Genomic DNA, 23078 nt, shown 5'->3' with positions numbered 1-23078 from the left:
CAAATCACTGGTGTATTGCCACTGAAGTCAGGAGATTTACATCAGGGATGCCTTTGGCCTATAGATTTGAGGAGGACTCATTCTCAGGAGCATTTATGAAATTTGCAGGGCGATTACTTGGAGCATTGTCAAACGGCAAATCCACTCACGTCCTTCCTCTGGGCACCGCTTTGAAGGACAGCCTGATCCTCAGCTGGTGTAAACTGGGATAACGCCTTTGAGGTCACTGTTGCTACACCAGTTTACACCAGCGGAGGATCTGGCCTTAACTGGGCATCCCTTCTAACAGTAGGTGGGTTGGGTTTGGTTTTCATTTCCAGCTGTTGTACTCGAGTCCTGGTTTCTCCCATCACTGGTCTGCTGCGGATGGCAACTTGATTTTGCAGCTGAACGCGAGAGACATATTAAGCCACCTCAAGCACTCCTCCCCTTTGCCATGGCAGCACCGCTCCCCCAGGCTTTGCTCAATCTTCTTTCAAAAGGTCCCAGCTTTGGGGCTTCCACAGCTTCCTCTGGGAGACCGTGTCTCAGACAAGTAGGTCTCCCTTCTGGAGACGGTTATTCAGCCTACATTTACCATTGCTCCGTTTCCGCCTGTTATTTCCAGTGATTCCCCCTTCGCCACGCTAGACCTTTTCTCTCCTTCCTTTGGTTATTACTCTGCTCAGTGACTCCCAGTCATACACCTGATTGGTCCATTGATTTGGCCTCTCTCCTGTGTGGGCTCCCTTGTGCTGAACTGTTCATTGCTTGTTTCTGAATGTCACTCTCCGACAGCCTTCCCTGGCTGACCAGAAGTTCATACACCTGAAAGAGTTCCTTCCACTCCTAAGTCCATAAGGCAGCCCACTTTGCTGAGGAGTTTTCCCCCAGATATGTTTCTGCATCTCCCCATATTTAAAAGGGGTAGATGGTTACCCTGGATTTCTTGTGGCTTGTTAGCTCACAACAACTGGGAGCATCTCCAATAGCTTTTGTTGATCTTCACTCACCCAAGAGATTTTCCTGGATTCAGTTCCCAATGCTTGAGATGTTCATCTGCCATCTCCTTCCGGATAGGCTATTACCCCGGTGCCTCATTGCCAGGAAAAGGAAAGTCGTCGACAATGACCACCTGGAATGGGAGCTCCCCACTCAGCTCCTCCGTGTACAGGTGGGTTTCCAGGGGACATTGCAGACGTTCACCCTGGGGGAAGACAGGTGCGTATCCCTCACCCACATGGGCTCTATCCCCGTGGTGGGTTCGCTGGTGCATGCGGAGATGATGCTTCTGAATGAAGCCCTTTTCGCACTGGATGCACCAGTAAGGTCTCTCTCCCGTGTGAGTCTTAAAGTGGTGTTTCAAGTTCTCGCCCTTCTGGAAGCTCTTCCCGCACTTGCTGCAGGCGTAGAGCCAGACTCCAGTGTGCTTGTGTTGATGCATCTTGAGGAGCTTGAGGGTCCTGATGGCGTCTCCACAAAGGGTGCAGTCTTAGGGCTTCTCGCCAGCGTGCGTCCTCTGGTGCGTCACCAGAGTCTGCTTGTGCCGAAAGCTCTTGCCACAGTCGCAGCAGATGAAGAGACTCTCCCCGGTGTGAGTTTGCTGGTGAACTTTCAGCACCCGGTGTGTCCGGAAGCTCTTCCCGCATTCGCTGCACAGGTAGGGCCGCTCGCCTGTGTGGATTCTCCGGTGGATCTTCAGGCACTCAGCGGTGCTGAAGCTCTTCCCACATTCGCTGCACAGGTAGGGCCGCTCGCCCGTGTGGGTTCTCTGGTGTGTCACCAGGTGCTGCTTCTGGATGAAGCTTTTCCCGCACTCGGTGCAGAGGAATGGGCGCTCCCCTGTGTGCGTGTGCAAATGGCGCTTCAGGTTCTCGTTCTTCCGGAAGCCCTTCCCACACTCGCTGCAGGTGTGCTCGGAGGGCTTCTGCGCAGCGTGACTTTGCCGATGCCGTCGGAGCTGCTTGTGCACCGCGAAGCCTTCTCCGCAGTCATTACACGTGTAGGTGCTCCCCCCCGCGTGAGTTCTCGCGTGCCTCATAAGCGATTGCCTGTGGCTGAAGCTCTTCCCGCAAGCCTCACACACGTGGAGCCTCTTTCCCGTGTGAGTTTGCTGGTGAAAGCTGAGATCCTTGCGTATCCGGAAGCTCTTCCCGCACTCGCTGCACAGGTAGGGCCGCTCGCCCGTGTGGGTCCTCTGGTGCTTCACCAGGTGCTGCTTCTGGATGAAGCTTTTCTCGCACGCCGTGCATGCAAAGGGTCGCTCCCCTGTGTGGATCCGATTGTGCCGCTTCAGGTGCTCGCTCTTCCGGAAGTTTTTCCCACACTCGTCGCACGTATGGGGCCGCTCCCCCATGTGGATCTGCTGGTGCAGTTTGAGATGCACGGGCATGCAAAAGCTTTTCCCGCAGCCAGGGCTTCTGTACGGTTTCTCTCCAGCGTGGATTCTCTGGTGGATCCTAAGGGTTTGCTTACAGCTGAAACTTCTCCCACAGTCGTTACGCACGTGCAGCTCCTCCCCAGCGTGAGTTCGCTGGTGAAAGTGAAGAACCCCGTGCGTCTGGAAGCTTTCCCCACCCTCTCTGCCATGCAATGCCCTCTCCCCCAGGTGGGTGCTCTGGTGTGTTTTAAAGCGGGCAGACGTGCTGAAGCTCCTCCCGCACTGGGGGCAGTTATACGGTGCCACCCCTGAATGGGTTCTCTGATGTGTTACCAGATGGTGCTTTTGGCGAAAGCTCTTTCCACACTCCGGGCAGGGGTAGGGTCTCTCCCCGGTGTGCGTCCGAAAGTGGCATTTCAGATTCCCACGCTTCTGGAAGCTTTTCCCACATTCGCTACATTTGTGAGGTTTCTCATCTGGGCTGAGCTGCTGTGGATTTGTGGTTTCAACATGCTTTCCTTTCAGGTGGGCTTTTCTCCTCCCCACAGCAAGGCTGCCCTGACCAGTGCGGTTTACTCCCTGGATAGAAAAAAGCAAATTATATTCCTTTTCAGAGTCTCTGAATGGTGTCTCGACTTGTCCCAGGTTCTCAGCATTTTCCTTATCATCCTCATCCTCCTTAATTAGGAGCCTGAAATCAGCTGCTGGAATTAAAAAGAAAAAAAACATTCTGGGCATCCACATGTGTTGGTTGCAAAGACCAAATCTGTTACCAACTAACCCTTGCTTCCAAGAATTTCAGCCCTTGTCACGCAGGTCTGCTACAGCTGCAGCTCAATACACTTGCGAGCAGGCCTAATTATGGGTCTGATTCTGCCACTCTTGCATTAAGCACTCCCATTGAAATCAGTGGGACTATCTTTGGAGTAAGGTGAGATACGGGTGACAAAAATCTGGCTGTATGTTAGAACAGTTTTCCAAAAAGTGTGTGGTATTGAATTAAGTTGTAAGATCAATGTAGCTGAGGGACTTGCCGGAGTGAGTCCTGTTCACATAACAGGTTTCACAGCCTGGACCCCTCAGAGAGTTTTCCTGGATACTCTGAGATCAACCCATTCTGCGTTTGCTCTAAAATTCCTTGAATCCTCTACTCCAGCTCCACACTCCATTGGATCTCATCCTCCAGTTAATCGCCCCGAAACAAAAATTCATTCTTTTCACTAGACAGTAAACTCTCCCATGGGTCCCTGGGATTGATAACGGCCTGGATCACTTTCCCAATACAGCCCAACACAAACACTCATCTCTGATTGCTGCTGTTGTCTCAGATGGTAGCAATTTGCTCACGGTTTCTATGGCAGGGAAGCTAGTAAAATTCTTACTCACTTTCAGGTAATTCTGTTTCTTCCAGATCCTGATGCTCCCAGAGCGATGGCTCTTCCTCCGGATTGTTCAGCAACACAAGAGTAGGTCTGGGAACTGGATACCCTGTTCACAAAGACAGGATTACACAACAGTCTGAAAGAGTCTCCTTCCACCCTGTGCTCGACTTCCCTGTTCCCACCCCCTGGAGCAAGCTCTCGACAGCGCTAGCAATCCACACCCGCATCTGAGCGGCATCACTCAGTAGTGGGGCCAGGACTCGGCACTTCAATGTTCATTTGCAAAAACTCTGCAGCTTTTTATGTCCTGGGAAAGCTGGGAGCTCGGATATTCGCCTCCATCTCTGATCCCACCCAGGAACGTCAAAGCTCCTCCAACACGCAGTCAAACAATGAAAACCGATCTTTACCTAGTGAAATCAGATGATCATAATTCTCCCTCATCACCTCCCGGTACAGCGCCTTCTGCCATTCTGTCAATTTCTCCCACTCTTCAAGGGTGAAATAGACAGCGACGTCCTCAAATGTCACTGGCACCTGAAATCCAGGGGGACATACACTCAGCACCTACTGCTGACGCCCTGAGACTCAGACAGGCAGAGGGACGTGTTTCTATGCTGTACAGCAGGTTTATATTCTGCTGTGGATGTTTCATACACACAGTCTCATTTTTGGACACGTGTAAACTCCCAGGAATAGGAACTGCGTTTGGTACAGAGTCAGTGCTCACTAATTTATCCAGTGGTATCTGAGCACCTCAACAAAGAGATAAAAAGCCCCAAAGGAGCTTAGAAGTTGTAGTCTGAACTTTACTGCTGCCGCTACATGGCTTCCTCATTGCTCCATCTCTACACACACAGGCCTGTCCTCCACTCTTCCTGGACATCTGGAACTCTCAGGCCTTGGCTACACTTGCGAGTTACAGCGCTGTAAAGCCGCCCCCAGCGCTGTAACTCACTGACCGACTACACTGGCAAGGCACGTACAGCGCTGTATCTCCCTGGGTACACCGCTGCAGGTACTCCATCTCTCCGAGAAGCATAAGAGATACAGCGGAGTGGCTAGGACTCTCCCCTGTGAGTGTGTACCAGGAATCAACCTGCAGCGCTGTACTGATCACCTTGTCAAGTGGCCAATCCTCTCCATTGTTGTGACCGGCTGCAGGAATGTGGAAGTGCCGGTTTCAAAGCTCGTACCACAGAGAAAAAGCAAACAGTTTGCTGTTTGCTTTGAGTGAGTGAATGAATGAGCAGGGGGCCGGGAGTTTGGAACTTGCAAAATAGAGAGCTGACACGCTCCAAAAAGCACTCTCTCTCCCCCCACACTCCCTGTCACACTCCACTCCACCCCACCCCCGTTTTGAAAAGCACATTGCGCCACATGAATGCTGGGCTAGCTGCCCATAATGCACCGCTCCCAACACAGCTGCAAATGTTGCAAGTGTGGCCACGCCACTGCGCTGGCAGCTGTCAGTGTGGACGGACTGCAGCGCTTTCCCTACTCAGCTGTACGAAGACAGGTTTACCTCACAGCGCTGTACAGCTGCAAGTGTAGCCAAGGCCCTAGTCTTACACCATACATTGGCCAATCACTTGCTACAGGCCCCTTCTGACCAATCAGAACCTCCAGAGAGAGAAAAGTAAAGTCCTGATTGGTTGGAGGCACTTTACAATTCAGAGGTTTTGTCTTTTGAGTATATAGTTCTGCACCCTGCCTTTCTGTGCCCCAATTAGTGGGTTATTCCTTACAGTGTATTGAATCCATCACCTCTATAAATTGCACATATAGAATCTCCACACCTAATAGGAGATTACGGCTTCTCGTGAAAACACATCTGCATGGTCTATCTCACAGAGGGCTAATCCAAAGCCTACTGAAGTCAATGCAAGTCTTTCTAGACTCCAGTGGGCTTTCAATGCGGCCTGAGACTTTTGCATCTTTTCCATGCTCTTCACAGCACTGAATGCAAATTTTTTTTGGAACATGTTGGGCTGACACTGACATTTATTTTTGTCTTTTAACGGTTAGATGATGGAGGCCCAGCGTTTACAGCACCAACTTCCCTGATTTTAGAGCACAAGCAGCCGCGGCAGGCTATAAAGTGCTGTAGCCCCGTTGCACAGTTGCCAATTTTCACACGGTAAATAGGCCCCCTGACTTTCACAATAAGCCAAAAATCAAGCTAATCCCATTTCAAAACAAGGCCAAAATAGCCAATCCCTAAGAACCCCAACACTCTATGTGACTAGACCCCCCCAGCGTGCAGTCTGGGACTGGGGTGGGCCTGCTGTGACCCCTGACTCTCTCGCCCCCTTGCCCCTGCAGCCTTGCCCTGCTTGCCGGGAGCCAATCAAAAAAAGCAGCAGCAACAAGCTCCAAGCCAAACAAGCTCCAAGCCAAAAACTAGCCAACAAGCAACTCACAAGCCAATTAAGCCAAAAACAAGCCCAAATTTCTGCATTTTTTCCACGGGTTTGGCATGTCTGTCCTGTTGGTGCCAGGAGATTAGAGAGACAAGTTGGGTGAGGTCAGATCTTTAATTGGCCCAGCTTCTGTTGGGGAGAGAGACAGGCTGCTCCAACAAGAGAGATTCCCTCACCCACCTTGTCTCTCTGCCCAGCCAACAGATTGGGAAGGGCAGAAGAGTTGAGCGTTACACCTGCAGGGGGCCAAGGGACACACTGCATGTAACGAGCGCCCTAGTCGGGCTGTTTGCTCCAATCTCGGGCCCCGATCCTGTGCTGGGCAAGGGGGCCTGGCTGGAGCCCAGTCCTGGTGCCAGGGCTTATCCCCCTGGATTGCAGGATCCCGGCAGCGTGGGGCGTTCAGAGCTTGGGGGAGTGGGGCCAGGGGAACCCACCCCCTGCCCTGCCGCGGGGGGGGGGGGGGCGCCCCTGCCTGGCACCAGCTGATGGCAGCCCTGGGAATCGCCCCAGTTCACAGCCCCCCGAGGAAGAGGCGGGGGGCAGCAGCAGCGGGGCAGGTGTTCCCGGCAGCAGGGGAAGCTGCTCCCCGCAGCCCCAGAGGAGGCCGCCAGGGCCCTGCAAACTCCGCCCCTGACTCCCGGTGAAGCGGGGTGCGGGGGTCCCCGCGGGCGGCCCTGCCCCTTTCCCCGGGACGCTCCCTCGCCCTGCTGGGATCCACCCCCAGGGCCCGCCCAGCACCCGCAGCATCCCCCGGCTCCTACCCGAGCAGGGGCCCCGCCAGCCATCGCCCGGGCGCCGCTGCAGCCGAGCGGGGACCCCGCCGAGCCCCGCTCCCAACCCCTGCTCATGGGAGCCGCGGGCTCCCCGCACGCTCCCGCTTCGCCTGGGCAGCGCCTCCTGCGGGGCTCGCTGACCCCCGCTCCAGCGCCACGTGTGTGTAATTACCGGAGACCCCGCCCCCGCCCCCACCGGCGCGTTTCTGCCACACCGACAGGTGCGAATGGGCAGGAGCTTCAGGCCCCCCTCGGTGGGGCGGGGGTCGGGGCCAGGGGTCGGGCTGGCCAGTTGTAAGGAGCCATTAACAGAAGTTGGTTCTGGGTCCAAAAACCAGCCACCCTAAAGCATGTTAGGGGCCGGGGGCTGGTTCCTCCCATTAGCTACTTGCCCCAGCCCCGGGGTGACTGGTGGAGAAGAGTGAGGGGAGATTTGATAGCAGCCTTCAACTACCTGAGGGGGGGCTTCCAAAGAGGATGGAACTCGGCTGTTCTCAATGGTAGCAGATGACAGAACAAGGAGCAATGGTCTCAAGTTGCAGTGGGGGAGGTCTAGGTTGGATATTAGGAAACACTATTTCACTAGGAGGGCGGTGAAGCACTGGAATGCGTTACCTAGGGAGGTGGTGGAATCTCCATCCTTAGAGGTTTTTTAGGTCAGGCTTGACAAAGCCCTGTCTGGGATGATTTAGTGGGTGTTCGTCCAGCTTTGAGCAGGGTATTGGACTAGATACCTCCTGAGGTCCCTTCCAACCCTAATATTCCATGATGCTCTGATCAGTACTTTCTTTCCAGCAGAGGTGGTTTGGGGGTTGGTCAGAGGAGGCAGTTTTCGTTGTGTAAGGTGATGATGCAAATCAGGAAGGGTGAAGAGCTTTTTCAGCCCTGGACTTTGTTAACATGGCACAGGGCTGAGGGGCCTCCAAGCCAAACTCTGATACGTGTATAACAGCATGCGGCGCAGCTGTCTATATTCTGCTCAGCTCCCAGTGTAGTCACTCTGGATTTATAGCAGTGTAAAAGCAAGAGGAAAATTTCACCGAGTCTCTGGAATGATTGATTTATCAGTTCTCACTTCTTCAGCCTGCATCCCACTGCAAGAAAACTCCACTACAACCACTTCATGAAATAATGGTGACCCAAGGTCCTCTTTGCAGATGGCACAGCGGTACATAAGGGTTGCAAGGATCCCCCGGGTCTGGTATGTATGCAGTAGCCGGCCCATGAATGTCATGTAGGGTCTCCAATGAAAGTGTGTGTCACACTGGTTATCATAATCATTGCAAGATGCATGTATGGAAAATATGTTGAGTTCTGTTTTATGCTAAAAACTCTGTTTTCTAGGTCGGTGAGTTAAGGCAAGTCACTGACAGGTGATCCACAAACTCCTGTCAGGCAGGGGGTAATTGATGCTCATCTCATTCTGGCTGGTCGCTGTGATTAATCTCTGAGCAAAAGTATTGCCAAGCTTAAAATAAACAAAGGTATTGTCAGTGTTACGCCTCAAACTTCTGCTTTGCAGAGGCAAAGGGGACACGCTTGGCAGAGGCAAAGAGGGCACGCTTGGCAGAGGCGAAAGGGGCATGCTTGGCAGAAGTCAACTAAGACTTGTGATCCAAACGCGCTGCAACCAGATAACACATTCTAACTCCTATAAAAGGAGATAAGCTGTGCCCCAGGGGGGCACAGCTTGTCTAACTCACAATTAAAACAATTGGCTACAAGAAAATACGTAAGCATAAATTATACAGCCAAGGCGACAACGCTAATCACAATAAAGATTTGGCTGAGCCTAATGGGTCGATCTGTTTTAAGACATGGCGGACAGATCAGATAAAAAGTATAAAGGCACGGGACTGCGTGTGTGTTTTGGACATAAGGGAAACCTGACCCACACCCCCTGAACCGAAGGGACGTGCACTTCGCGACCGTCTGTACCTGGCCGTGCAGAAAACGGCTGACTGAAGGGTAATGTATTCTCGGGTGAATGCAGGGTAAGGTTATGGAGTGAAGAAGTCTGGTTGCTTGGGCAGAACTGATCTCAAGTTGTATTGATACTATAGTGTTAAAATAGTAGTAAGTAGCTAATGAATAATAATTTTACATGTACTTGTGCTTGTCTTCAGTATAACTTGCCATTTATATTAATCCTTATTCAGTGCTGGTCTTTAATCTTGCTTTTCTTATTTTGTCTGTGTTGCTTTTATAGTCAAGTCATTTAAAACCTTTTTTGAGGCATAATCAGTAGTTTTAATTTTTCTTATATGGGCACTACTCAACCTCATTACATCTGTGTTGGGTGGTGGGAAGTAGTGATCACCAAGGGCACAATTAGGGTCCTGATGCGTGCCTCCCTCTTCCTTTATTTCTGCGGTCATGTGCAAATTAAGTACTGTACAATTCACAATGGACGGCCATTTACCATATGAGCAAAATGCTAGTCATTAGATTGTGGAGGTTGCAGGACAAAACAAGAACACCCGGGGTTATCCTTTTACAGTATATCTGGGGTGTAGATGAACCCCCAGTTCTCCTTCAGTCTATGTGAACAAACCACCAGTGGGCTTGATCTTATGGGAAGGGGTTGAAAAGGCTGGGGAAAGGACAGGGGGTCAGCTAGCTTGCAGGAGCCAGGGGCGTGCCTTGAGAGTTCTGTTTAGGTGCTAGCGAGCATGCTATGATTTTGTTTCATATGTAACCATTTGTTTCCAACATCCTTTCTGTCCCTCGCTTGAATCTCAGTTCTCTGATGTTAAACATATCCCTGTTGTCGCTATACATCTACCAGAGCCGTGTGATGCAGAGCGGGGACCCTGAGCGGGCGTGTTCTGATCCTTTGGGAGCAGCGAATCCGAGAGCTCTGCATTCAGTGGTATTAGGAGAACAAGTGATAATGTAGGATTCAGGCCTGTATTTTCACCTGAGATAGAATTTTGGGCCTTGTTTGCCTGTTTGATTCTTGATACACTTATATTCTTACTAATATGTGTGAACAAAGGACAAAGACACTGTGTGTGTTGCTTCTGCCTGGCCAGATGGGTTTGTTAGTATAACGGGAACAGATAAGAGCAGTTGAAGTATAGAACACATGATAACAGTCAAAGCGTTACTGGGCATGGTGGGAGTGTAATATACGAGTGCACACTTGAAGACTGCCTATCCCTATCTCAAGGCAAAGTCAAGCAACCAGTCGGGAGGGACAAGGGGGATTGGGGGGAAGGTATAAAACACTGAAAGGCCAAAGAAATGCCTGTCCCTGACGGTACACAACCTCACTCCTTGCCCCTCCCATGGAGTACAAAAGAGGTGGGACAAAGACCCCAGACTCATGACCCCCCCCCCAAACGGGACACGACCATAACTTGTAAGGGGTGGGACCGAGGGTGTGCATTGCACGTATAATTATGCCTGCTAAAAGGGAACGGGGACGCAGGCAAAGCTCCGCGGTGTCGGAGCCGGGCAGGGGGACGCGGGGTGAAGGCTCCGCGGCGTCAGAGCCGGGCAGGGGGACGCGGGGTGATGGCTCCGCGGCGTTGAAGCCGGGCAGGGGGACGCGGGGTGAAGGCTCTGCGGCGTCGGAGCTGGGACCAGGACACTGGGAAACAAGGCTGTGTGGTGTCAGAATCATGGACATGCTTGTTTGAACCTAACCCCAATGAAGATTGCATTGCCTGCACATCGGACTTCTGGTCTTCTGTTTTCTGTCTGCGTGACAAGAACTGGGGGAGGGGGTGAAAAGAAAGCCCTCGAACAAGTGGATCAGGGCTGAGCACTCCAGAGGGATGTTCCAAGGACTTGGCCATTGGCAGATGCCTATCGCTAACCTGTACAGAGAGCAAGGGCGGCGGAGGCCTGGAAGGCTGGTGGTTTCAGGGAGCTAATCCACAGCAGGTCCAGACAAGACATCCTCCCACTAAGGACAGGTGGTGGTGGGGTCGTGGGAAGCGTCACAAGCTGCCATTAGTGAGCGGGCAGCACAGGGACTGGGTGCCTTGGCCCTGCACCACGGAATAGAAGACCTGCCTTCATCCATCCTCTGCCAGCCCGGGCTAGGAGCCGTCGGGACAGAGTGTTCCACATGGAGCGGAGGCTGGAGGAGACGCACAAGTGAAGGACAGAGTCTCTGAGCTGTAAGTTAAATGGCCCTTAGATGGACTATGGCATATAGGGGTGTCAAAACTGGTGGAACTCACCAAGGAACCAAGAGGGGAGGGTGGCCTTGAAATGACACCGACTTCGACTCTCTCCCACCCACTCTAGGGCTGTGTAAGTAGGTCCTGTGGAGTCTGTATTGGACTCCCTTCCGCTGGGGGATTTAGGAAACCGTTAGCGGGATTTGTTGAGGCATTATGTCAGTTCTGCCACATCTGAGGCGCCGGCTTCCTCTCTACCTGGTGGGGTGCTCGACTGCCCCAGGCCCTGCCCCCACTCCACCTCTTCCCCCAAGCCGTCACCCCACCCCTTCCCACCTTTGCTCTGCCCCCAGTCCCACCCCTTCTCCGCCTCTTTCTGCCCCCTCCCCTGAGCACGCTCTGTCCCCACTCCTCCTCTTCCCTCCCAGCACCTCCTGCACACCACGGAACAGCTGATCCGCAGCGGGCGGGGGGCGCTGGGAGGGAGGGGAAGAAGTTGATCAGTGGGGCTGCGGGCAGGGGGGAGGCACTGGGAGGGGAGGGAGGGGAGCTTGGCAGCTGGTGGGTGCTAAGCACCCACGGAGTCGGCGCCTATGGCTGAATGGATTGAGGCTGTAATGAATCCGTGCTTGAGAAGCACAGTGGCCGTGCCCTGGAATTAATTAGATCTGCAGAAAGAGCTCGGTTTGTAATACACTATTTTTATTGCTCCAAACACCCTGCACCCAGTCCATGAGATTACACAGGATTCACAGGTATTGCTGGTAGGGATGTAACTATCGTTTAAGGAAGTACCTGTTTAAACTATTAAAATGCTATTGTTAACAGTTTAATCGTTCACCAGTTCACAATCTACCCCTGGCGTGGGGGGACCCACCCTGCCGTCTCTCCTCGGAGGTGGAGTGCAGTGGGCTGCGGGACGGTTTGCATGTGCACGGCTGGGCACTGCCACCTCTCGCTCTCCCAGTTTCTAGGCACTGCTGAGTGCGGCTAGTTCGGCAGATTACTGCCGGGAGAGCAGCGGTGCCAGGGCAGATCCAAGTGTTCCAGCAGATCCAGTGGTTCCCGGGCAGACCCACCGCTGCAGCCAGCTGCAAGAGAAGCAGAGCTGGGGGGGCTGCTGGCCTGCCCCCAGCGGTGCCCTCTCTGCCGGGCACAGGCTGATCCAGCGGCACCCCGAGCTGCAAAAGCGCTGCAAGCTCCCGCGTCCCCTGGGTATTGCTGTTACATTTTTGATGTGCACGTTAGCTATTACAATGTCACAAAATTATTTTACCAATCTGTTTTAAACATTAACTGGAATCTATTAACGGTAAGACTAATACTGATCGGTTAACATTTTACATCCCTAACTGCTGTACGGTTCTACCACACGCGACAACAATGCAATAAAGCCCTTCGCTCACCACTAGAGAGAGACATTGGTTTCTGCCATTGCTACTCACACCAGCGAACGATTATTGTGCGTTCCAAGTGAGGTCTGCAGCACACGCCCAACGCCTCCGCTGATGCCAGCCGTTCTTGGGCCTTCCAAGCTCCCACAGACGAGGAGGTGCAAGGACAGGAAAATCAAGCCCTAGCCTGGCTCAGAGAAGCATCAGGCACACAAACTTCAGACTAGATTTTTTTTAAAAGTGTCTGAATGTTTCGGTGTGGTGCTGGAGAAAGGTGACAGCCCCGGAGACAGGCTTCCTCTATCCCCAGAGCATGTACATAGACAGCGTGGTGCAAGCAACCCAAACCGTGCTCTTGATCTGGGGAAGTCCAGTACTAGCAGGCAGGACCGGTAATTCTGCACAACTCATTCAAACCTCAGCCTCTCTGCTGGGAATGCCAGGAAATACATGGAGAGCTGTCTACTGGTAAAATGGCTGAGACCCAGCATATTCATTTCTCATGGGCCACTTTCCATCACTATCAACCCCAGCGAGATTTAAACCTAGCAGCAGAAAGCTCACCCTCTCATTAGGAATTGCTCTTCAGTGCTCCTCGACTTTTTTAAAAATTGCCTGGAGATCCTGCGAAGCCTGGTGACTCCATCAGCTCTAACACCTCAGCACATGTTGTGTCATCTCACCTCTACCAGAAGACAGCTGAAGCACTGAGCCACCCTAGAGGTTCCTGGAGACTTTCCTAAGTGACAGATCTGTGTGTGCGCACACACGTTTTCACAGTCCTCTCCACCGACTTTAACGACAAAGATGGCCACTACTTTGACTCCTTTTAGTTCTCCAGAGCTAGACCAGCTAAGGGGGAGAGAGCTGGATTCTAAACCTTCTTGGACATCAGCAGGAATCATTGTGGGGATTTTCTATGGCCCGTGTTATCCAGGAGGTCAGACTAGATGGTTGCAATGGTCCCTTCTGGCCTTGGAATCTAGGAATCATCAACAGAATTGTTTAAGTTCAAGTCATTTTCACAGGGGCAAAACTTAAACACACACAGCCAGCAGATGTGTTGAGCAAGAACATGCTATTCTTACTCTTCAGAGTAAAACCACCCTTTCAATAGTTCCATTCAAGTCCTATGTGCTGATGTACGGTGGTTTCATTAAGGGTGAACTGAACAATGAGCTTTAAAGTGTCCATCGCATCAGATGGGTGGGGGAATATTTCTTACACTTTTTGGATGCTGTTCCTAACTTGGGTGCACAATATGTTTTCATTTGTCCGGGCAAGTTTTCCCCACGTGCAATGAAATGTCAGATTTTTGTTCTTTCTGTGCAACTTGCGGCCCAGCGGATTAAGCCTCCTGGCTTGTTTTATTGTAACGCACAACAGGAAAAGTGAACTTTGGAACCATGATCACCGAGACCGGCGTTTTTCTTGCATGAGTGACCTGGTGACGCTGAAGATCACGAATGGCTTGAAAACGTCTCCCGCACTCTCTGCACAGGCACAGTGGCTTGGTTATGTGGGTCTCCTGGTGCCTGAGCAGCTGTTGCTTCTGAATGAAGCACTTCTCGCACTTGGTGCATTTAAACCGCTTCTCCCCTGTGTGGACTCTCAGGCGCATTGCCAGGTCTCGCTTTTGAGCAAAGCATTTCCCATATTCAGCACACACACGGGTCCTCTCTGCATGTGTGAGCTGGTGACAGTCCGGATCTGCATGCTTTGAGAAGTGCTTCTCACGTTGGCTCCTTTTCTTCTTGTCCCGCTCCGAGGGATTTGGGATTGTAGCAGACGTCTTGTGGCTCAGGCTGGACAGAGCTAACATCGTGGGCAGCCTCCTGTTCTGCTTGGAGACACTGCTCTCACTTGGGCAGTCTTCTTCCTCGCCGGACACCTGCAAGGCCTGCTCCCTACAGTCCCCGGGTAATATACTGACTTGTCCCAGGCTTCCATCATACCCTTCGTCATGCCTCTCCACCTTGAGCCGGACCCCGAGAGCATCTGCAGGATTAGAATCAATGGCCAGACAATGGTCAGAGACAAAGAATCTTGACATGACAATAGATTTTGTTTCACGGGGGGATTCCAAGACACGGAGCCTTTCAGAAACTTCGTATGGGCCTGCCAGGGGAACAGCTCGGGGCTCACAAATCCACTTGGCAAGAGGAACTCTGCAACGTGTAGCATCAGGCTCCTAGTCCAGAACACAAGGGCTCTTCTCAGGCTGTGTCTACGCTCGGCAGTTTTGTCGGTAAAACTTTTGTCGGTCAGGGGTGTGTGGGGGGAAAAACACTCCCCCGATGGACATAAGTGTCACCAACAAAAGTGCCGGTGTGGACAATGCTTAGTCAGTGGGAGACACTCTCCTGCTGACATCGCTCCTGCTGCTCGTTGGCGGTGGTTTAATTATGCCAGTGGGAGAGCTCTCGCCCGCTGGCACAGAGCAGCTACACGGAGACCTTACCGCGGCGCAGCTGCAGCAGTACAACTGGGTTGCTGTAAGGTCCGTAGTGTAGACTTGGCCTAAGATGGACAAAATTGACTCCACAAACCCACCAGCATGTCTTGGCAGGTAATTTGCTATCCAGACACTGTGCTCTAGACCTGAATTGTAAAAAAAAACCCACCACCCTCTACACCAAGATGTGAATTCAACAGTGAAATGAATACAACTGCCCCCTCCGCCCCGAGGTTTTGGGCCTGGATCTGACCCACATCACTTTCCCTGCTAAGTGCGGGTACAGCAGAAGCCATTTCATCCGGAACAACAGACCGGCAGAATTTTGTTTTTGGCAGAGGGAGAGAACTGATTACATTTCTAATCGCCCTGACTCCAACCATTACTGGGGGTTGCAAGGTTGGTCATTCCAATGCAGCTGAACCCCCTTCCCTGTTAGTGGCTGGAGGATTATACCTGCACAAAACGGCTCTGAGTTGCCCAAAATACAGGGCAGGAATTCCATATTAACAGAGATCACTGTAGACACCTTCTTTTCTGAGCCATGTTGAGCAAAGGAAGGGAATCTCTATCCGGCCAGACACCACAGAACCCACCGTAAACTTCCCGTTGATAAAGGGAGACAAGAAGGAAAACTGGTATAATCAGAGAGGGGCTGTGATGATGTAGGCATGCCTAGACCAACCCAGGCAGGCATTAGATCTACTGCATATCCAATCACCTTCTTGATACTTCACCTAAGGACGGGGTAGTGTGTGGGCTCTGCCGAAAGCTCAGAACTAGCTGACCCTCATGGAGAATACGAGAGGTTAGTACAGGAAATATTTTAAGAGCGATGGAAAATGTGTTGGAGACACAGCATGTCACCTGAGGCGGGGCAGGGCCCAGAACTAACTCAATCAAGAGTGCGAACACGACCCAGCCCAGCGTCTGACCACCTGCAGGCCTGAGCACTGACAAAGACAAAAGGACCCCAAGAGACGACTCCGACTAGGGGGCCCTGAGGGCTGGGCTGAGCTGAAGTTAATGTGATGGCCCGATTATGAAAACAGATAAAAAGTCTGGGACTGTATAAGAGCTGAAGAAAGGGCACACGATGTTATCCATCCAGAGGTGCTGCTCTGCCAGCGGGAGTGTCTCATGGAAAGGGGATCCCCGCTCTCTGGGCTGGACAAGTGCTGGCTGGACGGACTGACCGACCATTGGGTGAGAAATATCTTATTAACAAGTGCCTTTCCAGTCTAATAACTACAGGCTCTAGTTTGCGTTTTATGTCTTTTACCTGTATCCTTATGTTTCCAAATCCTTTCACTTGCTTTCATTTGAATCTTTTACTGAAGCTTTGCTAAATAAACTTCCATTTGGTTTTACCGTAGACACATCTAAGTGCCTTGTGCCAAAGAGAACGCTGAACTGAGGTGAGGCCAGTGAACCCAAGAGCACTGCTTCCAGGGAGGCAACAGATCAGCGCACTTTGTGGGTGTCCTGAAGACAGGGGACGAGGCACTCGGCTGTACTAAACTGCTAACCTGCAGTGGGAAAGAGCAGGGCTTGCGATAGCCTGCTGTGGAATTTGTGTAGCTTCGGGAGAGTTTCCTCTGGTGGGCGCAGACAAGACTCCCTCATGCTGTTAGCAGGTAATAGCGATTCAACCCACGCACCTAGGTTAGCCCTGAAAAGTGTCACACGTGGACTCTGGTGCCAAGAATAAAACACATTCGCCATTTTCTGCAGCGATACAAACCCCCTCACATCTGACGCTGAGCATTCTTCTCTGGCGAGAAAGGTGGTAATAGCACCAAGCACTTGCGCGGCACTTAGCCGGTGCAATTCAACAGGGTGCAAAGGGCCAGCCCTGCAGGGGCAATGCCTGATCCTGCATTCCTGATGTGCCCGAGTCACCCGCACTTCACTGGATCCACAGCTTGTGGGATTGCCACAGCTCCAACAACTTCAATTTACGCTCCATCAGCTTCCCCCCATGCCAGGAGCAGATCTGCCCCTGGGTGTTTCGAATGCACCAGGAACGCAGGCGCAGGCCTAGTGACTATGCAAATGTTGCCACTCACACGCAGGTGATTCTTTTCCTTTCAGATCCAGCTGATCCGAGAGGCCCGGCTCTTCCTCTGGGTCAATCTGCGATAAAATGGCAGGACTCCCAGATTGATACCCTGTGAACACAGACAAAGGGATTACAGAGCCATCGGTAGGAGCTGGCCCAGTCCCATGAGCTCTTGATCACCATCTGCAGGAGCTGAGGATGATCAGACCCCGAAATGTCAGTTACAAAGAAATATTACTATTAAACCAGAACAAAGCTGTAAATCCTATTTCTGTCCGTTTGTGCTCCGGGATTCCATCGTGCCCCATTCCACGTGGATGGAAGGAAGTAAGCGAGATTGCTCCACTTTTGTTTAGAGTGGGCATAGCTGGGCTCCATCAGGAATCCACGGGTCAGGAGATTAGCCCTGAATCAAAAGCCCTTTAAAAACCCCTCCAAAGATCCCACAGCTCCATGCCAGAAACCGAACACTGATCTTTACCCAGTGAGATCAGACTGGCATAATTCTCCTTCATCACCTCTCGATACAGCTCCTTCTGCCACTCCGATAAAACCTCCCACTCCTCCCGGGAGAAAGAGATGGTGACATCTTCAAAGGTCAGTTGCACCTGAAATCACAAGCAGTTACTCAACCCTGTCTGCGTCCATCGCCTGCCAGCTCTGACAAGACTGCCGGGTTTTCCTTCCTGAGTTTCCGAGGACACCTCCTACCCTAATCTCTTCAGGGAAGGGCCAGTCATTTACTGTGTGTGTGTGTACAGCACCTCACACAACGGGGCCTGATCCTGACTGGTGCTAAAGTAACATACAGCCAGAGCCTTCCTATAAGTAGGGAATCTGATAACTGGCAGTCACTGGAGCTAGACTCCGTGCCATCCTGGGGGTAGAGGTGATGGTTCTTTGCATGGCACCTCCTCCAGGCAGGAATTGCAGGCTGAGGGTAAGAAGAGCCCATGTACAGGAGGGGCTCCACAGCTCTTAGCGCTCCAGGGATACAGATACTTTGGATACGGTTCTCTGTATTTTTATGGCACCTTCCATCTGGGGAACCCAGAGCATCTGGTCATTCTCACGGCCCTCCTGTCAAGTAGGAAAAGAGAGTTATCCCCATTCTACAAGCGGGGAAACCAAGGCAGAGAGAGGTTAAGGGACTTGTCCAAGATCACACTGGCAGCATGTGGCAGAGCCGGGTCAAAAACCAATAGTACCCGAATGGGGTCATTTCAATTCTCTGAGTCGGAAAACTTGGACAGCCCTGAAATCACTGCACAAGCTGTGCCTCGTTCCCGTACCAAACATCTGAACCAAACCACTTTGGTTTGCCCACAGTGGGGGAGGTCACCGTCCATTTCTGTTTCCGTGGCCCGGGCTGCTACAGGCTGGTTCAACTCCTCTTTCATCATGTCTCACGTGAGCCGGATTCTCAGTTACACCAAGGCCTCTTTATACCACTCTTGCAGCACGGAGGTGCCTGAAAGTGGATGGAGACAGCCCCTGATTCTATCCCCTCGCCAGCCAGTGTAGGTGTAAGAGCTCTAGGCCTGCCCTGCTCCCAGTTCGGGGGCAGATCATAGAATCATAGAATGTCAGGGTTGGAAGGGACCTCAGGAGGTATCTAGTCCAACCCCCTGCTCAAAAGCAGGACCAATCCCCAACTAAATCATCCCAGCCAGGGCTTTGTCAAGCCTGACCTTAAAAACCTCTAAAGAAACCTTAAAAACCTCTAAGGAAGGAGATTCCACCACCTCCCTAGGGAACCCATTCCAGTGCTTCACCACCCTCCTAATATCCAACCTAAACCTCCCCCACTGCAACTTGAGACCATCGCTCCTTGTTCTGTCATCTGCCACCACTGAGAACAGCCGAGCTCCATCCTCTTTGGAACCCCCCTTCAGGTAGTTGAAAGCAGCTATCAAATCCCCCCTCGCTCTTCTCTTCTGCAGACTAAATAACCCCAGTTCCCGCAGCCTCTCCTCCTCAGATCGGAGGCACGGGCAGAGTACACGGCACTCTGGCTGTTCCCAGTTCCTCAAGGCTCATAGGCAAGTTCTCAAAGCAGCACAGGCTGTGTTTACTGAGCAGGGGAGCAAGAGAACTACAGGGTCTGTCTGCGTCCAGCTCCCTCTGTAAGGAATCCCCTTTACGCTCAGTACAACCGAGGCCTGTCTCTCCTCCCCCATGAGCCACTGAACCTTTCACCAACACAGAACTTCTAACTCCTCTACCGAGTCTTCTGAGGGATAGATGGGCAGCAGGGGGTTGTGTTCGCAGCTTAGGATATGTCTGCAGTGCAATTAGACGCCTACAGCTGGCCCATGCCAGCTTGCACGGTTACCCTTAGGAAGCAAGAGACCCCAGCCCCCAGCAATTCCAGTACTGGCTCCGGCAAGGATGAAGGTAATTGTGTGCATGGAAATGAAGTGCTTTCGCACACTGCAAAGGAAGAGCAAAGTGCACACTTCACACCGCAGCAGGACCACCACCTCTCCCTCCCAACCCCCGGGGGGTCTCATCAGTGCCACCCCCCAAGGGAAACCAGAAGCAGTGCATAAAGAGGTGAAGTACTCAACAGGGCCCAGAGACAAGGTTGGGGCGGGGGATTCCTGACTCCCACGACTGTGCTCAGACCGCTAGGCCATGCCGCCTCTCCCATTCCTTCTGTTTAAAAGACCTCCAAGAATGGAGGGGCTGTTCCCCCCCCGCAGTTCCTCCATGCTGCTTCTGGGGCAAGGCAAGACCACCGCTAGGGTTATGCCGGTGCTTAAAGACCCCGGCCAGCCCTGGGGCCCCTGGTGCAGGGCAGAGCCCTGGGCAGGGCACAGAGGGAGCCGAGCCAGGGAGAGGGTGAGAGCGGACAGCCGCCTTTTGGGTTTGATGAGGTCTGAAGCTGGGGGATTTCCCCCAGGCAGGCGCCCCTGCCAAAGCGCATCTCCACCGCGGAGCCAGCCTGCCCGCTTTGGCGGCGAGCCACCCCCCCGGGCTGGGGAGCCCCGCGGCCAGCTCCCCCGGGGCGCTGCGCTCAGCTGTGCTCACACCACGGGGCTTTAAGGCCGGGGCTGCGGCCACCCCCCAGGGTGCGGGCTGCAGGGGGGCTCGGGGGCTGCCCCGAGCCATCGCGTGCCGGGGCCCCCCGCAGCCGCAGCCCCACGGCGGGGCCAGCCCGCTAGCCAGGGCCCCGGCGCATTCCAGCCCCTACCTGGGCCGCAGCCATGGCCAGCGGGCTCCGCCCGGAGCGCAGCGGAGGGGCCCACGGGCGGGCGGCCCGGTCCCAGCTGATGGCAGCGGCAGCCGCTTGGCCCACGCTGCCTCCTCCCTCCCCCTGGTTCCGGCTTGCCTGCGAAATGGCTGCGGCTCCCGCGGCGGAGCAGCGCCCCCAGCGCCCGTGCCCTGCCCGGCTCTCGCCCCGGCGCCGGCTGCTGCTCCGAGGGTCCCCTCTGCTCTGCTTGGCGGGGCCGCCTGGGAGTCGGGATTCAATCCCAGCGCTGCTGCGGAACCCGCTGCCTCAGTTTCCCCTTCTTTAAAATCGGGATAGCACCGTCCCTGGCACGCTGGAGCGTCATTAAGCGAGCGGGAGTTAGGTGAGATCATGTTAGGGAAACCTCTAGTTCGCAGGGTCCTTAATGCTTCCGAGGGGGGCTGCAGGTGCATGTCACTGGGGGTGTTTAAGAACAGGTTGGACAAACCCCCGTCAGGGTTGGGCTGGGTTTACTCAGTCCTGCCTCATCGCAGGGGGGCTGGACGTGGTGACCCCCCACCCCATCCCTTCCAGCCCCCCTTTCTAGGGTTCTGTGATTCTACAGCTTGTGCCCTTCGAGAACGCTGAGCTCAGCAAACCGCAAATGTCTGAAAACCAGGACATGCTGTGTTGTGTGCCAACATAACCTTAACTCTGCCCTCTTTGAGCGCTGCCCATAACGCGCACCCTCCCACTGTGCCTTTCCCCTGTAACGGACAGGGCACTGCCTGCATTTGCTCTATGCTCAGACAGTGACTCTGCTTCCCCCACAGAATGCCACATTTGGGCGATTTAACGACCCCTTCGCACCCTTTTACAGCCCTGTCACACCTGCACACAGGATACCACCTAGCCCTGGACTTTCCCCTCCGCATCGCTGAATCCACAGACTGCTCTCCTGTCCCGCCTCACTCCTGGCAATGACCCAATTTTGGGGCTCCGCTACAACCTCCGCAGTTCTGGGTTGAAATGGCGCGGACTGGAAGTTCCTCTCAGTCCGCACGCACCTGGTTCTTTGATAACACACATGGGGCAGGATTTCAAACCCAGCTCTCCTCACATCACAGAGCTCCTCCACGCTACTGCAGCTTATTCCTCCACAGTGTTCTTCCCCCATGTCTGTGAATGCCTGCAGTCTGGCCACCTCCAGGAGCACCTATTGAGTTCTGGGAGGAGCCTGTGCCTGCCCACACCTGAAGGCCCCTCCCCCAGCCGAAGGGGAGGAGCTACCAAATCCAGGACTCAAGTGAGGTTGGGGGATAATGACAAATAGGGTCAGGAATGAGGGTCATAGGTCCAAAATCAGAGATCCAGAGGGGGCACCGAGCAGAGAACCCCAGACAGCACCCACTGCTCCTCAAAGGTGTCTAGGGAGCCAGCGGACACGGCTCAGAGGAGCTCTGCTCAGACAAGTGATCAAAGGGAGGAACGGAAGTGGGCCCCACAGACCCACAGCACCTCCCCATCCAGCATCCTCCTCCTGGTGGAATCGATGGCCTCCTTGGCCAGCACCAGGAGGAGGTTGGTGAGGAGGTCTCGTGACTTCGTGGGGCCATGGACAGGATGTGCGTTCAGGAGGTGTGGGAAAAAGTGCAGCTAGAACCGAAGCAGAAGATTCTGGAGGAGAAGGAAACGGGGTTGCAAACTGGCGCACTCAAGGTAGATGTGCACCAGAGTCTCCCTCATGCTGCAAAAGGGGCAAGTGTCAGGGAACCCTGCCAGGTACACGCCCTTGCTCCCGGCTCCATGAAGGAGCCGCCAACTAATATCCCCCGTGGGCCATGGGATCAGGGCAGAATACAGACTGGCCCACCAGGCACCTCCAGGAGCAGCTGAGCCCGTGACAATGATGGTGTGAATGAGCGGGCGGGGAGAAGAGGAGGGTGAGAGCTGGGCAGGGCTGAGAAAGAGGGAATAGATCGAAGGATGAGGGAAGAGAGAAGAGGAAGGAGCAGAGGGAAAAGAGGATAAAAAAGCCGAGAAAGTAAAAGAACAGAAGGTTTCAAAGAGGAAAAGAGAAGGCGGGATTTGGAGCCCAGAGGCTCCTATTCGAAGAAAGGCCTCAAGAAGATTGAGGAGGCTGGAAAGATCAACATATGAGTTAAATCCTCCTGTCTTGGCTGAGAGACATTTGAGAGGGGGACATAACAGTCTACCAATATCTGATGGGGGTAAACACCAAAGAGGCACAAGAAATCATTACCGGCGAGGGAAAAGTTTCTTTAGTGTGTGATCGATTCCCCCACTCCCGACCCCCCACTCACACCCAGCCGAGCGGCCTCTATCGCAGTGCAGTACTTCTCAATTACCAGCTTGCAGTGACGGGCACACCGCATCCCATTGCTGCTACGTACTCAGAAATACACTAGTCACTGTGGTGTGCGAAACACCCTCCGTGGCAATGCGACTGGGCATATACGGCATAGACCCATGGAGAATAGCACCATCTACTGCTTTCCCCAACACTTCCCTAGACCGTTGAATTTCATGCCAATCTCCAGCATGGATGTGCAAAACCTGCCCAGGCAAATGCAGTATTTCACAATCAAGATGTTAAGAAGCTGCCATAGAAATTGCTCTGACACTCAGCTACAAGGCACCTAAATAGCAGATAAAGGCTCCCTCTACAGCTCAGATTAACGTGCAGTCCATTAAAACAGGGTAACAAAGGTTCATCACAGACGCACTGACAGTATGGAACACTCTGGTGTTCAGACTCGCCGAGATTTTAAGTCATTGTAAGCCATCATGATTCCTATTTAGGGACTAGGGCCCAGAAGAAATTAGGAGCCTGAATATCTTTGTGGATCTGGGCCTATATTTTTTCTGCTGGTCTCTAATCTTGGGTGTATGACTGCT

The 23078-nt window shown here is 53.2% G+C and overlaps 1 protein-coding gene across 1 annotated transcript; it reads right to left on the bottom strand.

The window, feature by feature from the left end:
• Nucleotides 1-1063: 1063 nt before the first annotated feature.
• Nucleotides 1064-22555, bottom strand: LOC135873893 (zinc finger protein 432-like). The gene is given in 12 exon segments (XM_065398502.1): nt 1064-1398; nt 1459-1883; nt 2139-2491; nt 2576-3063; nt 3746-3847; nt 4152-4278; nt 13849-14465; nt 16992-17093; nt 17466-17592; nt 20181-20423; nt 21669-21815; nt 22484-22555. Coding segments are annotated over 12 exon segments (3138 nt in total).
• Between the last annotated feature and the right edge of the window lie 523 nt (nt 22556-23078).

Source organism: Emys orbicularis, chromosome 2 (genome assembly GCF_028017835.1).
Source record: "Emys orbicularis isolate rEmyOrb1 chromosome 2, rEmyOrb1.hap1, whole genome shotgun sequence".
In the NCBI taxonomy this organism is placed as follows: Eukaryota; Metazoa; Chordata; order Testudines; family Emydidae; genus Emys; species Emys orbicularis.
The sequence above is the reverse complement of the archived record's forward strand: the minus strand, read 5'-3'. Positions and strand labels throughout refer to the sequence as shown.